General features: G+C 38.8%; 1 protein-coding gene across 1 annotated transcript in view; it reads right to left on the bottom strand.

Moving 5' to 3' along the window:
• Window positions 1–14,901, bottom strand: part of GALNT14 (polypeptide N-acetylgalactosaminyltransferase 14) — a 3,768,866-nt gene that overhangs the window by 752,062 nt on the left and 3,001,903 nt on the right. The window contains exon 11 of the mRNA XM_044058899.1: window positions 10,987–11,079. Coding sequence (XP_043914834.1) covers window positions 10,987–11,079 — 93 coding nt within the window. The remainder of the gene's footprint in view (window positions 1–10,986; window positions 11,080–14,901) is intronic.

Raw genomic sequence — 14,901 nt, 5'->3', positions numbered from 1 at the left:
ATGCAGTTCATCATGAGTATAAACAGCAGTGGGCTCAGAGCTGAACCCTGATGCACACCCACTCCCACTGGTGACCACTCTGTGACACTGAACACTGTTCATATTATTGTCATTGGGTCCTTGTATATAGCTTGCACTAATTCTACTAATGTTTCTGGGACTTTGAACCACTTCAGTACTGCCCAAATCAGCTTTCTTGGGACCTTGTTATATGCTTTCTCCAAGTATATGAATACCCAGTTGGATTCTTTCCTCATCTCTTGCTTCTTCTCAACTATCTGTCTTACTGCAAACATTGGGTTAGTTGTGCTACATCCTGATCTGAATCCAAGCTGTTCATCTCCCATCTTACTTTCTACTACTCTGTATATCGGTTTATTATCCACCCTCTCCAGAACTTTCACATAATGTGACAGGAGTTTGATGCCTCTGTACTGCCCACAGTTGTGGATGTCACCTTTGTTCTTGTACACTGGCACAAGTATGCTTATTCTCCAGTCATGGGATACACCTTTCTCTCTACACTGCTATGAGTACCCTCAGGAGCCATTTCTCCCCTATCTCACCCAGCATCTTTATCATAGCTGCTGTAACCTCATCTGGGCCTACTGCTTCCTACTTGACTTTATTTTCCTTAGTGCTGTTCTTACTTCATCTATGGTGGGCTCCTATTATTATCTCATCATATGCTGTGTCTGGGGCAGTACAGCTTCTGTGGGATTTTCTTCAGTCAGAAGCTGCTGGAAGTACTCCTTCCACCTGTCTTTGATGTCCTGTGGACTGGTGAGCTGGTTGTTGCTGGCATTCCTTATGAACAGTGTCTGACTATCTTCTTTACCTTTCTGTCTTTGCCTTACAACCTGCTATAGTTTCTTTGTACCACCTACTGAGTCACTTTCCAGAAGCTGGTAGAGTGCCACTGATGCCCTGTTCTTTGCTACTACAGCTCCTTTCTTAGCCTCTTTGCTAGCCAACCAGTAGTCCTGCCTAGCCTGGTCTGTCTTTTCTATCTCCCACTTTTTCCTACAATATTTCCTTCTTTTGATGACTTCCTAGATGTCTGCATTCCACTACCAGCTTTCCCTATGTACCTGATTTCCAATACCTGTCTCAGCCACATATCTGTTTTGTAGTCTTCAAACATGCTGTTTTGAGGCACTGTCATTCTTCTTTAACTCCGCCTATTTCCTCCTCTTTGTGGAGTGCTAGCAGCTCCAAATTTCAAAGGACAAGAATGACTGGCTTGTACAAATTAGGTGAGGGAGGCAGACCATCTGCAGCATGGCAAGGCTAGTCTTAGAAGCTCTTAGATAAAAAGATCAAGTTTTTGGCCAGTAAAAATCTGGTATTCAGTGAAATGAAATGACTGTTAACAACTGATGAATGAAAGTAATAAAGAACACATTCAAAGATGGAATTGATTATATTCTGCAATAAAGAACTTGAAAACTGATATTCTTCCCACATAACACTGAAAGAAAAGGCCAAAAAGACCAGGTCTAGGTTAGGATATTTCTAGGAAGGGGACACAGATGACTAACGATAATCAAGTAATATGGATTTTGGGTAAGAACTTTTACTGAACTATGTAAGGTGGTAGATTCCTCACTTGGATCAGTGGTCTAGCAGTCAGAAAATACCTGGGATCATCTGCTCAGGGTATTGAGGAGTAAGTCTACTGGTGGTATCCCCCATAGGTGACAGAGCAGATTAAAGGGGTAAAATATGACTGAATATATAAGCTACTGGATGCATCTGGTAGCATTAGACAGAAGCATAGCTGTCTGAAACAGCACCCTGTGCCAATACCACAAGCAAGCATCCCACCTCAGGTCACTCTTCAATTGAAGAGCAAAAAAAAAAAAAATCAGATTATTGCAGTTATGCTCACCCCAGCTAGCTCTGCCACTGAAGAAACAGGCTCTGGCTCCCTTACAACACTTTGTACCTGGGGAGACTGTGCCTTCCACTCTACCCTAGGTACTTCTGGCATTAGGTATTGCCAATAATTGGTGTGTAAAAATCTACAAGGACGATTGGCTGGGACAAGCAGAGTGAGAGGTGTAGGCCAGCTTTGGCACAGAAGACAGTTTTAGGTATGTTTAAGAAAAAAGCACAAACCTCTGGGAAGGGAAAAGCTGGTATTCAATGAAATTAAAAGAGAGATAACAAATGATGATTGGAGTTAATGTAGCACAGAAAGATAGAATTGATGGTATTAAATGAAAATTGCTGTTATCTGATAATACTGATCAATAAATGCTGGTTAATAAACTCTGTAACCTGACACAGCATTGTAAATAAACTGGTCATGTAGCGTTAAACTATGGTACATTTCTTATTTTTTGTACCAAGAGGGGAAGGGAGGGCAAAAGTACAAAACTCTCTTTTCAAGTGTCCTATGAGCTTAATCAGAGTCACAAAACAACAGCACGGTATATATGTATGAACTCAAAATTATAACAGACTCATGGTAATGATTAGGTATTACACTTAAATATCATGGATATAATTCCTGGATTTCATCTCATGAAAATGAAATTTCATTTATTTAATAACTGTAAATAAGTATCCCTTGCAATGCCTTGCGATCTTCTGATCACATTTCTATATATTCAAAACAACATTTTCAGTACGTTGGCCATTCTCAGTGCTATGATGCTAGATCAATAACTCTAGTATAGTTTTATACTCACTAGTAATGCTCTCGCTGTACACGTGTGATTTGGTTGTAGATGAATACTTGTTTGCATATTTGAGTGCAAGCAGGCTTAAATACATGAAGCGGGAGTGACCTTGAAGGCAGTATATACAGATATTGGGGGCGTGGGGACAGAAACCCCATATTTGCAGGTATTGTGGATATTGCTCTCTTCCAAAAATGATGTTTTATTGTTTTGACTACTTTATGTTTGTACCACAAATAGTTATTTAAAGGGGCAACTAACAGCAAGTATATGAAATTTAAGTACTTGGGCTCCCATAATAGTTCCTTCTGGAGCAAGTTACTTTTGTGTCTACAGATGTAATGCTTTAGGCAATCTAAATGGAAAAATATGTCTGTTTGAGATGATACAAATGTGTAAAACATGACTATTTCAGAAACAGGAGTAACTAGGACAAGAAGGAACTTTGTAACGATTTTACATCATATTTTGCTCTAGTCTTCATAACGTTTGTGGAATCTGGAAAATCATTTAAGACTGCTGTCACTAAATAAGGACAGCTATTTGAATTTAAAACTTCATAAACTTGAGAAAATGCATGGTGATGCATAACCTGTTATTCTATCAGCTTTTTAGGTATATAAGATGAATGTCTCTCTGATTCTAGGCTTTTCCCTCACTATTTTTTTATTTTTTGCTTTGTCACTGATTCTTGCTTGAAGAGGTTGAGTGATATTTTTTTATCGCTATCAAATGAGGTTTATAAAACACATTCACTGTAATTGATATTTAGGATGGGAGCTGTCTGTAGATTAATGTAACTTGCCCCTCTAGCCAGTTTAAACAGTTTGACTTTGCATTATTACTGTGTATTTGTGAGAAATCGGAATACACAGGATAATATGTGTTTGTGTGAAGACTTGAAAAAAAAAAACAGAATAACGCTGACAAAGACGTATCCAAAAACTATTTATTTTTTCAAAAGTTAAATTCTTTCATTCCCAAATAAACTAGAACATCTTAAGAACTACCAGAAAAGCTGAAACAATTACCTTTCATACTGAGTTCAAGTAGGGCATGTGATATCATTTGTAAAGAAGAAAAACCTTGTTAAATTTCAAAATAATGCAAAAAAAATATTATCTGTTAAAAAAATAAAACATCCATAGCTTAGCTGCCTTAAGTTTTAAAACACTTTCAGTAGATTTATAAACATTTAACCCGGAGGGGGGGGGGGTTGAAATCTAGGATTTATGAAGATGTTTATTACATAAAAAGGCAACATGACAATAATTCATAAGGCAGGCACAGCCAAACTTGCAAAAGTTTCACAAAATTGTGTTTTATGTATTATAGCAGTACAACTTACCAAAGAGGGTAATAAAAGAAAAATGGCCAAGGAAACCAGTTCTAGAAATCCAACTTGAGCACTGCTGGTTAGTGTTCAGGACTAAAAGTTATCAAACAGAAATGGACAAAGACAACAGATGCAAGATCCTGCACAGACCATATCAACATAAGACCATATTTCTAGAGGAACTCCTTGTTTAAAACAAGACAAAACGGGCTTAGAAGTTTCCTTATCTTCTTCTTTTTCTTCCTGCTGCTCCCGTTAGGGGTCACCATAGCAGATCATTTCAAGTTTCCCTTATAAACACATTCAAAAACTGAGGAAACTAATAATCTCATGCATATCAAAACTAGACCTAAGTGGAGACATCCACCCCAACCCTGGCCCTACCATCTCCAACCCCAATCCTCATAATCAGACTAGAAACCACAACTTCTCCCATATTAAAGCCAATAGAAAGCCAAGTGACTTCCTTCTACTAAGCCTAAATATTAGAAGTATATCCAACAAAGTCCATGAACTCCATGCCACCACAGACTTGTACTCCCCAGATATAGTCATCCTGACAGAAACCTGGCTAAAACCTCACATTACCAGTGAGCAAATACTCCCTACAGGTTACGGCATTCTAAGAGTAGACCAGCTAAACAAAAAAGGAGGTGGTGTAGCTATAATATTTAAACAGCATCTAAACATCCTGATCTTAAAATCATCAGCTCCACAAATAGGCAATGAAGAAATAATATATACCAACCTCAAAATTAACCAAAACAAAACCATCAACATAATTGGATGCTACTTCCCACCTGGCCAAAACATCCCTCCACTAGAAAACCTCCTCATCATCTTAGGTGATTTCAATATTGACTGGCAATCCTGTTCTGGCAACAATCCAACCCATCATGTACACCTTCATGGCTTCACCCAACTAGTCAAGTCACCAACCAGGATAAATAAAAACTCCAGCAAGCACACTACCCTGGATTGGATACTAGTCAGTAAGAGCCCCCAGTCATATATAACAGGCTGCTTATCAGATAGCCTCAGTGATCACTCCCCAACATTCCTACTCAAAAAATACCTATACCAAGCTAAACCTGTCATCTACCGTCAAATATGTAAAAAACTAAACTTTAACCCACTCACATTCATCTCATCCCTCAAAGAATATAACTGGCATCCTCTAAAGTACCTCAGTCTAGAAGACGCAGTTGAATTTTTTAATACTACCTTCTTGAACATCCTTAATTACCATGCCCCCATAAGATTTTCCAGAACCAAAGCACAATCCTCCCCATGGCTACAGAAAACCAGTAAGTCAGAAATGAAAAACAGGGATAAAGCCTGGGAGCACTGGCGCGAAACCAAAACCCCCTCAGCTAGACAGAAATTCCTAGAACTATGCAATAGTCAAAAAGCTAATAAAACAGGACAAATTCCAATACTACCAGTCTGCCCTAGACTCCTCACAACACAGCCACAAACAATTCTGGTCCTCCATAAACTCCATCCTCCACCCAGGTAAAGTCAGTACCCCTCCTCCTAACATCACTCACTCCTCAGAAAATACTGCTACCTCATTCAACACACACTTCACCCAAACCATACTATCACTAGCTAAACAGCACAACTCCCCCCCCTCCCGTCCAACCCACACCTTCAACTCGTAATCTCCCCATTGCCTTCTCTTTTTCTTCTGTACCTACCTCCAACATAAAAAAAACTCTTAACTAAACTTAAACCCACCAAATTAGCAGCAGACAACCTCCCAAGTGAATACCTACAAATCGCAGCTGATGCTCTGGCCTACCCAGTATCCATCTTGATTAACTGATCTCTGTCAGAAAGTTACGTTCCTACACTGTGGAAAGTATCACATATAATTCCCCTCCACAAAGGCCGACCCTCCGCAGAACTAACCAATTACGGCCCCATAGCTATTCTCTCTCCACTCTCCAAAATACTAGAGAGATGCATACACTCTCAGGTCTCAGACTACCTCCTTACTAACAACCTCCTTTCCAGTACTCAGCATGGTTTCCGACCAAACCATAGCACCACCACTGCCTTACTCTCCTTTACTAACTCTATCCTTCAGCATAAAAACAATGGCTATCTCTCCTCTGCCACTTTCCTAGACCTATCTAAAGCATTTGACATGGTCCCACAAAAACAACTTATCTCTGCCTCAATAACATATCCTTCTCACAATCAGTCACCAACTGGTTTCAGAGTTACCTGTCTGACCGCCAACAATCCATTGTATGGCAGAATGACATATCTCCCCAACTACCTGTCTCCATAGGGGTTCCCCAAGGATCCATCCTTGGACCCCTACTCTTCTCTGTTTACACCAATAATCTAGCCTCTGCCACCAAACATGGCACACTCATACAATACGCAGATGACTTGACCATCATCTGCTCAGCCCAGTCCCTACCAAAACTGTAAACAGTCACACAGGAAGCCATTTCCTCTGTTGAAACATGGTTATCCAATGCCCAATTAATACTCAACCCAAACAAAACTAAACTACGCATCTTCCAACCCACCAAACATACTCAAAACAACTCTCACTTTAACATCACAGCAAAAGACAACACCACTATATACCCAATTGAACACACCAAATTGCTAGGAGTGGAAATAGACAATAAACTAAAATTAGACATTCACATATCCATGACCATAAAAATAGTCCACAAAAAACTAGGAGTGTTATACAGAAATAAGCAATTTCTCACCAAAGCAGCAAAGATTTCAATAGCAAATTCCCACCTTATCTCCACCCTACTTTATGCCTCTCCAATATATACCAACCTTAGGCAATGTGATCTAAACAAGCTAGAGACCTGCTACAAGAAAATTGCCAAATTCACCACAGGGGCATCCTACCGTAGTCACCACTGTCTCTCACTTGCTGAACTGGGCTGGCTTGAACTCCCTCACCTCCTTCAGTGGTATCAACTCTCACTCGCCCACAAACTAGTAAACCATCCACTAAATGTCCCATTCCTCCAGAATCTACTCCAACCCTATCGCACCACCAGATCACTAAGATCCAGCAACAAAAATCACTTGCAGATCACTAAAGCCAATAATTCTGCTGGTGAAGCACTATTCTCTTGTGCCATAGCCAAATTATGGAACTCACTCCCACCCACAATTACCTCTGTACCATCATGCACCCACTTCAAAACTTTACTAAAAGCGCACCTAAAAACATGCTGGCTATGCCCTTGCAACTCCCACTCTAATATCATCCACCCCATCCAACCACTACCTTTCTTTCCACTTCATTAACTACCTTGATTATAGCAAGCTCAGATGCTCATAAGCCTAGTACTTATTATACAGCAGGAACTTCTCATTGTAACATTTGTTAATGTCTGTTATGTACTTCACAGATAAAGATTCTAGTTGTCTACTGATGTACTATGTTCTTCATCTGTAAATATGTTGTAACTAATTGCTATGTTAAATTGTTAATCGCTATGTAATCCAATGTAACTACTATTTATTTTACTGTGGAGCTTTTCTCCCCGGGCCTCTGCAGAAAATGGACCTACATCCAGTCAGACACTCCCGGTCAACAAATTTAAATAAATAAAATAAAATAAATAAATAAATCATTTCTTTCCATTTCCTTCTGTCCTCTGCATCTTGCTCTCTGTCACACCAACCAACTGCATGTCCTCTCTCACCACATCCATAGACCTTATCTTAGGCCTTCCTCTTTTCCTTTTACCTGACAGCTCCATCCTTGGTATTCTTCTCCCAATAAACCCAACATCCCTCCTCAGCACATGTCCAAACCAACACAATCTCACCTCTCTTGCTTTGTCTCCAAACCGTCCAACCTGAGCTGACCCTCTAATATACTAATTTCTAATCTTGTCCATCCTTGTCACACCCAATGCAAATCTCAACATCTTTAACTCTGCCACCTCAAGCTCTGACTCCGTTTTTTTTCATCAGTGCCACTGTCTCCAACCGATATAACATAGCTGGTCTCATTACCATCTTGTAGACTTTCCCCTTCACGCTTACTGGTACACGTCTGTCATAAATCACTTCTGGCACTCTTCTCCACCCACTTCATCCTGCCTGTACTCTCTTCTTCACCTCTCTTCCACAGTCACCATTACTCTGAACTGTTGATCCAAGTATTTAAACTCATTCACCTTCACCAATTCTATTCCCCTGCATCCTCACCATTCCTCTGTCCTCCCTCTCACTCACACACATATATTCTGACTTAGTCCTGCTGACCTTCATTCCTTTCTTCTCTAGAGCATATCACCACCTCTTCAGGGTCTCCTCAACCTGTTCCCTACTCTCTCACTACAAATCACAATGTCATCCGCAAACATCATAGTCCACGGTGACTCCTGTCTGATCTCGTTTGTCAACCTGTCCATCACCATTGCAAATAAGGAAGGGCTCAGAGCTGATCCTTGATGTAATCCCACCTCCACCTTGAACGCATCCATCACTCCTGCCACAGAACTCATCACTGTCACACTGCCCTCATACATATTCTGTACCACCTTATAATGAAGGATTTTACTGAAGATGATTAGTACTTTCATCCAAAAACAGACTTCATCAGATCAAACATTATGATTATAGGTTCATAGGTAAGTACTAGGCTAGCTGCCCTTGTTAACCATTTTAAACCTAGCCAGTTTCCCTTTTTGTGTACAGAATAACCCATCCCATTTGGTTAGAGATTAATCTTACCCATCCCATGGTTGATAATTATATATTATCCCTAATGAGAATAACATAGATAATTTGAGGGGACCATGTATGAGATAAAACACTTAGGAGCTACATCTGTCCATTAGTAGTACAGAGGGCAGTCCTGGGTTAAATTTTCTGTTTCCCATCCACAGACCTATGTTGATCTTGAAAATTGATAGGATGAACTTTGTTTTATGTGGATGGGGAACCTGTTCCATTTTGTTCATTTTATTAATTGTTTTGTGAATAAACCTCTTCTAGATGTAAGGTCTTCAATCCAATCCATTACTTACCAAAACCGCGGTGGTGGTGCTGCGGTAGCGTTGCTGCCTCACAGTAAGACGCTGTCCGGTTTGATTCTCAGCTAGAGCGTCTTCTGCGTGGAGACATGTGTGAATGGGCGTACCTTCATTGAAAGTTGTGCGTCAGGCCTGGCAAGCCGGTACATAAAAATAAACTGCCAATCATTAGCGGACCAGAGTTCCGCTGTGGCGACCCCTAACCGGGAAAAGCCGAAAGACACAACAACAACAACAACTTACCAAAGAGGAGACAATTGCAAAAGAAAATTAGAATACAGGGAGTTGCATCAGCAGTTGTTACTTTATGTAACAAAATCCCCTGAGTTAAAGGATCATGTCTTTATTGACGGTGCTTTGAAACTAACAGCAGCTATGCTGTGAATGCTTTATTTAGTTGTATTTTTATGAGTTTTTTTAAATAATATATAAAATATTTCTTGCATTGTTTTGAAATTCATTGAGGTTTTGTATTTTTTACAAATGGCACTGTCTGATGTACATGAACTCTGTACATAAGGAAGTGCTTTCAGTTTTGTAATAGTAATTCTGAAGGAGTTCTGGTTCATTTGGGAGCAAAGCACTTTTTTGAATAAATCTGAGTTTTTTTGAAATGTCTTAGTGTTATTCATTTTTATTATTTTCTGATGTCTGAGGTGTACACAGACACCACTAGGGCTACAGTTGCTAGGTACAAGGGCTTTCTTTGAATGTAAAATGTCTGACTATGATGGTCAACTTAAACTTTCATTTGTCTAGCTTTGCAGGACTAGTGCACATTTGTGTAAAGCAAGTCAGAATACATTACTGTATTTTTTTATCACAGTCACACATTTGAGGTGTATATAGTTAAATGCCTGTAACTGATGAATATGGACACCTGGTGCATTATAATGACAGCATCAAATCAGAATGATTAATCCAAATGAACATGAGGATTTTTTTTTTGTGTTCCAAAAAGAAAAAAAAATAATTAGAGGGGGCATGGTTTGCACACAACCCAGTGCCCAATGTATATCAAATCCACCACTGCTTATAAGAAAAAGTATTTTGATTTCTAGCTTTTAACTATGACTGATATTGAACAGTCAGATTCATAGATATGGTCTGCAATGCTTATCTGAAACAAGGCAGATCTCATTTGCTAATGTAGAGCTACCAAACATCAATCAATGAACAATATGAAATGAGAGGTAGTTCATGATCTGTGTGGCTATTTGTGAAATGTATAGTTTATTGAGCATGCTCAATATCCCATATAATTTATTAGCACATTACCTACTGCCAGAAGTGGCCTACCAGCTAAACAAATGAAGGTACAGGTGTAAGGGTACACAGCATGGCAGCCTACATGCCCATGAACATAGCACAGTGAGCCAATATCAGATATAACTGCACCCAGCATTAATAGGTACAATGATGAGAGTGAAAGAATACAGGAGACGATTTCACAGGCACAGTATGTGTGTGTGTGTGTGTGTGTGTGTGTGTGTGTGTGTGTGTGTGTGTGTGTGTGTGTGTGTGTGTGTGTGTGTGTGTGTGTGTGTGTGTGTGTGTGTGTGTGTGTGTGTGTGTGTGTGTGTGTGTGTGTGTGTGCGTGTGTGTGTGTGCAAGGGTGTCATCCTATGATGGATGGCCAGGACTGGTCACTCACCTTATACACATTCCCTCTTGAGAGTGATTTTTGGCTTGTCATTGACTCTGAACAGACTAAAGAAGGTACCAAGGACTGAATAAATAACTGAATGAATGATAATCATCTGAAGTTAAGTCAGTACGCCCCAATTAATTACAGTTAAAAAGGCTCAGATGTGAAACTCACGTCTCAATAAAAACAACTGATAGTTAATACCAGTACAGTTTCTCACAGAAGGCTAAGCATTAATGTTAGTTAAAACAGTTGCAGGCACAAATGCATACTTACTTGCCATAATATCGTCCACTGGCTGCAGGTCGAGCAGCATAATAATACTGCTTGTATTCATCCATCCATACCTCAGCTGTGCGCTGGGTGTTCCTGGAAAATACAAAAAAAGATTGTCATGTAACTGCCCTATCATAAACTAAACTCCTTAGCAGGATGGAAACCACATGCAGAGTTACTGCAGTTCAGTTCAAATGATGTGAGTAGATTTAATTAGTTGGCAGAGTGCACCCATTGCTACTAAGGGTGCTGGTTATCGTACCTTTGGAACTAAATTCTTAATGTCCGGGAATACATTATGGACTAGAACTTAGAACCACAAGAACAATTTGTTTTGTGAAGTGGGAGCTCTGCATTCTGAACCATAGTACATTTCTGTTCACCCCATCACCAGCCATGGTGAGTTATGAATGGCTGTGCAGTTAGACAAAAACAATAATCTGAAAATTAGAAAGATGGTGACAATGGGAAGTTATCAGGACAGTGTGCAAAGAGTTATAGCTATTAAGCTGCTGTGGTGCTCTAAGTAAAAACAGTAACAAATGTCTCTGGTCAAAGCACTAAAAAAGTTAAAAGTTATGAAGTTAAGTTAAACAAACAAAAGGCAAACTCATAGTTCTCAATACTGCAAATAGGAGTTAAGCAAGTATTATTAATGCAGGTAATAAGATTATCATTACAGCTTATCTTGTATAAATACTACCTGCATGATCTACCCATTAAGTGCCCAATACCTAACCACAAAACAAAAACCTTACCACAGGCTGGAAATAACGGGCCTCCAGGAGATGGGGCTATTCTGATAATACTCTATACATTCAGAACAAATTCAAAATCTATAATAAAGGCAATACTTACCTGTTTGCCTATTTGTACCTTGATACTGCCAGTGAGATCTCACAAAACAAAAATGACAGACTTTAGACTAGTTTTATTCTTTTGCTGAATGCTGTAGACATAAAACCTAACACTACAGCTAGTGTGTCCCAACTACCATTATTATACTGGAAATTACTTTCAGTCATTTGATTGGCTGAAACCACTTTAATAGTAGTCCATTGTTTTTGAATAGTCAGTAAAGAAAGTGTTCCACTAAACTTAACTGTCCTTCACCTAAGATTTCATAATTAAGCTGAAATGTTTATTCACTACAAATGTGGTTGGCATTGTTGTACAGTAAACAAAGCCTTGTGATTCTCTCTGAAAAGAAAGCCAGGTTGAATTGACAATACTATAGATAATATTGTTTCCTAATTATCACATCCTCCATACGTATATAAAACAATTGGAAACATTTGGGCATTATTTGTATTGTGCATTACAATTATTCCTTACTGTCATTTAATAACCTATCTCTGTACTGTTTTACTCTTCAGGTAATCGTTCTACCTGTCCAGTATGTTACAAACACAAGTGCTGGATGTCAAAAAAAAAAACACAATGATACAAATGGAATAGGAGTAAAACATTCCAGTAATGGAACTGAACAAAGCTTTGAAATCATACATTCCATGGCAACTTCTCTTGGTAACCATTTTATAATATGAACATTTTAATAAAAAGAAAGAACTAACAAAAAAGGCAAGAATTGTGTAATATATACAGTAATAGAAACAGAAAGCCTGGTCAACATAGTTACAACAGCCACTTTATTATCATTTGTTATCCAGACAAGGGGCAAGTCCATTAAACATTTTCAAGCCAAGACCAATGCACAGGGGAGAATGCCATATATATATATATATATATATATATATATATATATATATATATATATATATATATATATATATATATATATATAGTTCCCTATCAGAAGCCTGAAACACTATAAGCTTGAAAATCAAAATCCTGAAAACTAAAGCCTGAAAATTCAAAATCCCGAAAGCCCAAAATCCTGAAACTCAAAATCCTGACAACACAAATAATGCTAATATGTCACTATAAAGACACTAATATCTACCAACTGACCCTGACCCTAACCCTAACCCTAAGGTCCGTCACTATCGCACACTCACCTGACCCGCGCCCTAACCCTAACTCACTTAAACCGCCCCTAACCTCAATATTTGTCACTACTGCATACATGCCTAACCTGCGCCCTAACCCTAACTCACTTAAACCGCCTCTAACCCTAACATAAAACCAACCGCACACTTACCTGAACCCAACGCATGACCTAACGCCACAGGTCTAACAATAGCAAAGCCACAATGACGTCAGTATGTCCATTTTGTGTTTTCAGGATTTTGAGTTTCAGGATTTTGGGCTTTCGGGATTTTGAATTTTCAAGCTTTAGTTTTCAGGATTTTGATTTTCAGGCTTATAGTGTTTCAGGCTTCTGATAGGGAAACATATATATATATATATATATATATATATATATATATATATATATATATATATATACATATATATATATATATATATATATATATATATATATATATATATACATGAATAAGAACAGTGCAATGTACAATCAAGCAGAGTGTAATGTTTAAGATATGCATTAGTTTTTAAAGTGAGTCAATCTTCAGTAAATCTTGAGAGAGGAGAAGAGATTCAGAAAGGAGGTAGGTTAGGTGATATGTCCTGTGTTGAAGCAGGAGCATTTGGCTTGGATGATGAAGTGCTATTTAAGTTGCTTTCTGAATTTAGAATAAGTGTTGATTTCCTTAACATCGACAGAGACAGCTTGCCAAAGAGTAGATGCCTGAGAGGAAAAAGCATGTGCAGTGGTGTGGGGTTTGTTTTAGGAGTAATGAGAATTGGTGTGGCTTGTGAGTAGTGTTTCAGGTAGTATGAGGAGGTTTTTTTCCATAAAACCTAGCTGCAATGGGAGTAATTGTGTGGAGGTGGAGTAGTTTATAGAGTTGGGATCCTAAAAGTAGGATAGATCTTTGCTTTATGAGTAGCCATGTTGCTTTTTCTAGGGTGATAATCTGAAGCTCACAGACAGGTGAGTTTGTAATGAATCCGCAGATGCTTGTTAGAGATAGTCTGGAGTGTGACAATGTTTTTTTTCTTGAAGGCAGCAGAAGTAAAAATTGGAAGCCCATTTCAAGTTGAGAAAGGAAACTTTTCCAGTGGTTGCTCTAGTGGGTGGGATAGAAAAGGGGATTTTTTTTTTTGGCCCAGAAGAGCAGGGAGTTTATTTTGGCTCTTTTTGTCTTTGTGGAAATGGCAGTTTAGTGACTAATGAAGCCATAATCCTACATATGAGTTTGTAATGAATCCTCACCTGCTTGTTAGAGATAGTCTGGAACGTGACAATGTTTTTAACTTAGAGGCAGAAGTAAAAACTGGAATCCCATATACAAGTTCATAGGTTAAAAGTTATGACCACAAGGGCCTTTTTAAGCCTAACCATGCATCCCAAATCTCTGACAAGTTCTGATACCCTTGATAAGTGTAAGCATGGACCTGGAAGATGAACCATTTACAGGTTACCTGTGTCCATTAGAGACATAGGTGCAAAACCAGGGATGAATTTCTGGTAAAGATGAGAAAGGAAACTTTTCCAGTGGTTGCTCTGGTGGGTGGATAAAAAAGGGAACATTTTTGGCCCAGAAGAGCAGGGAGTTTATTTTGGCTGTCCCTTTGTCTTTGTGGAAATGGAAGTTTAGGGAATAATAAAGCCATCATCCTACATATGGTTTTATTCTGCCTGTACCTGTTGGTTGACTGTTATTTTGACTGTGGGCAGCCTGAATTCAACAAATTAGGAACATCAAAATCAAAGTGTGCTATTATACTTTGCAGCACCTGTCTTTGAACATTGTGGGTGACCTCAGACCAGAGTTCATTTTATTTCTGACTATTTTACTGGTACGTATGGGCAAATGGTATAATTTATTGAATGCTGAAGTAGTCAAATTTTATATTATTAAATGTGAGGCAAATGGGAGGGTT

This window comes from Protopterus annectens, chromosome 1.part2 (genome assembly GCF_019279795.1).
Source record: "Protopterus annectens isolate FY-2018-M chromosome 1.part2, PAN1.0, whole genome shotgun sequence".
NCBI classification, from domain to species: domain Eukaryota; kingdom Metazoa; phylum Chordata; order Ceratodontiformes; family Protopteridae; genus Protopterus; species Protopterus annectens.
The sequence above is the reverse complement of the archived record's forward strand: the minus strand, read 5'-3'. Positions and strand labels throughout refer to the sequence as shown.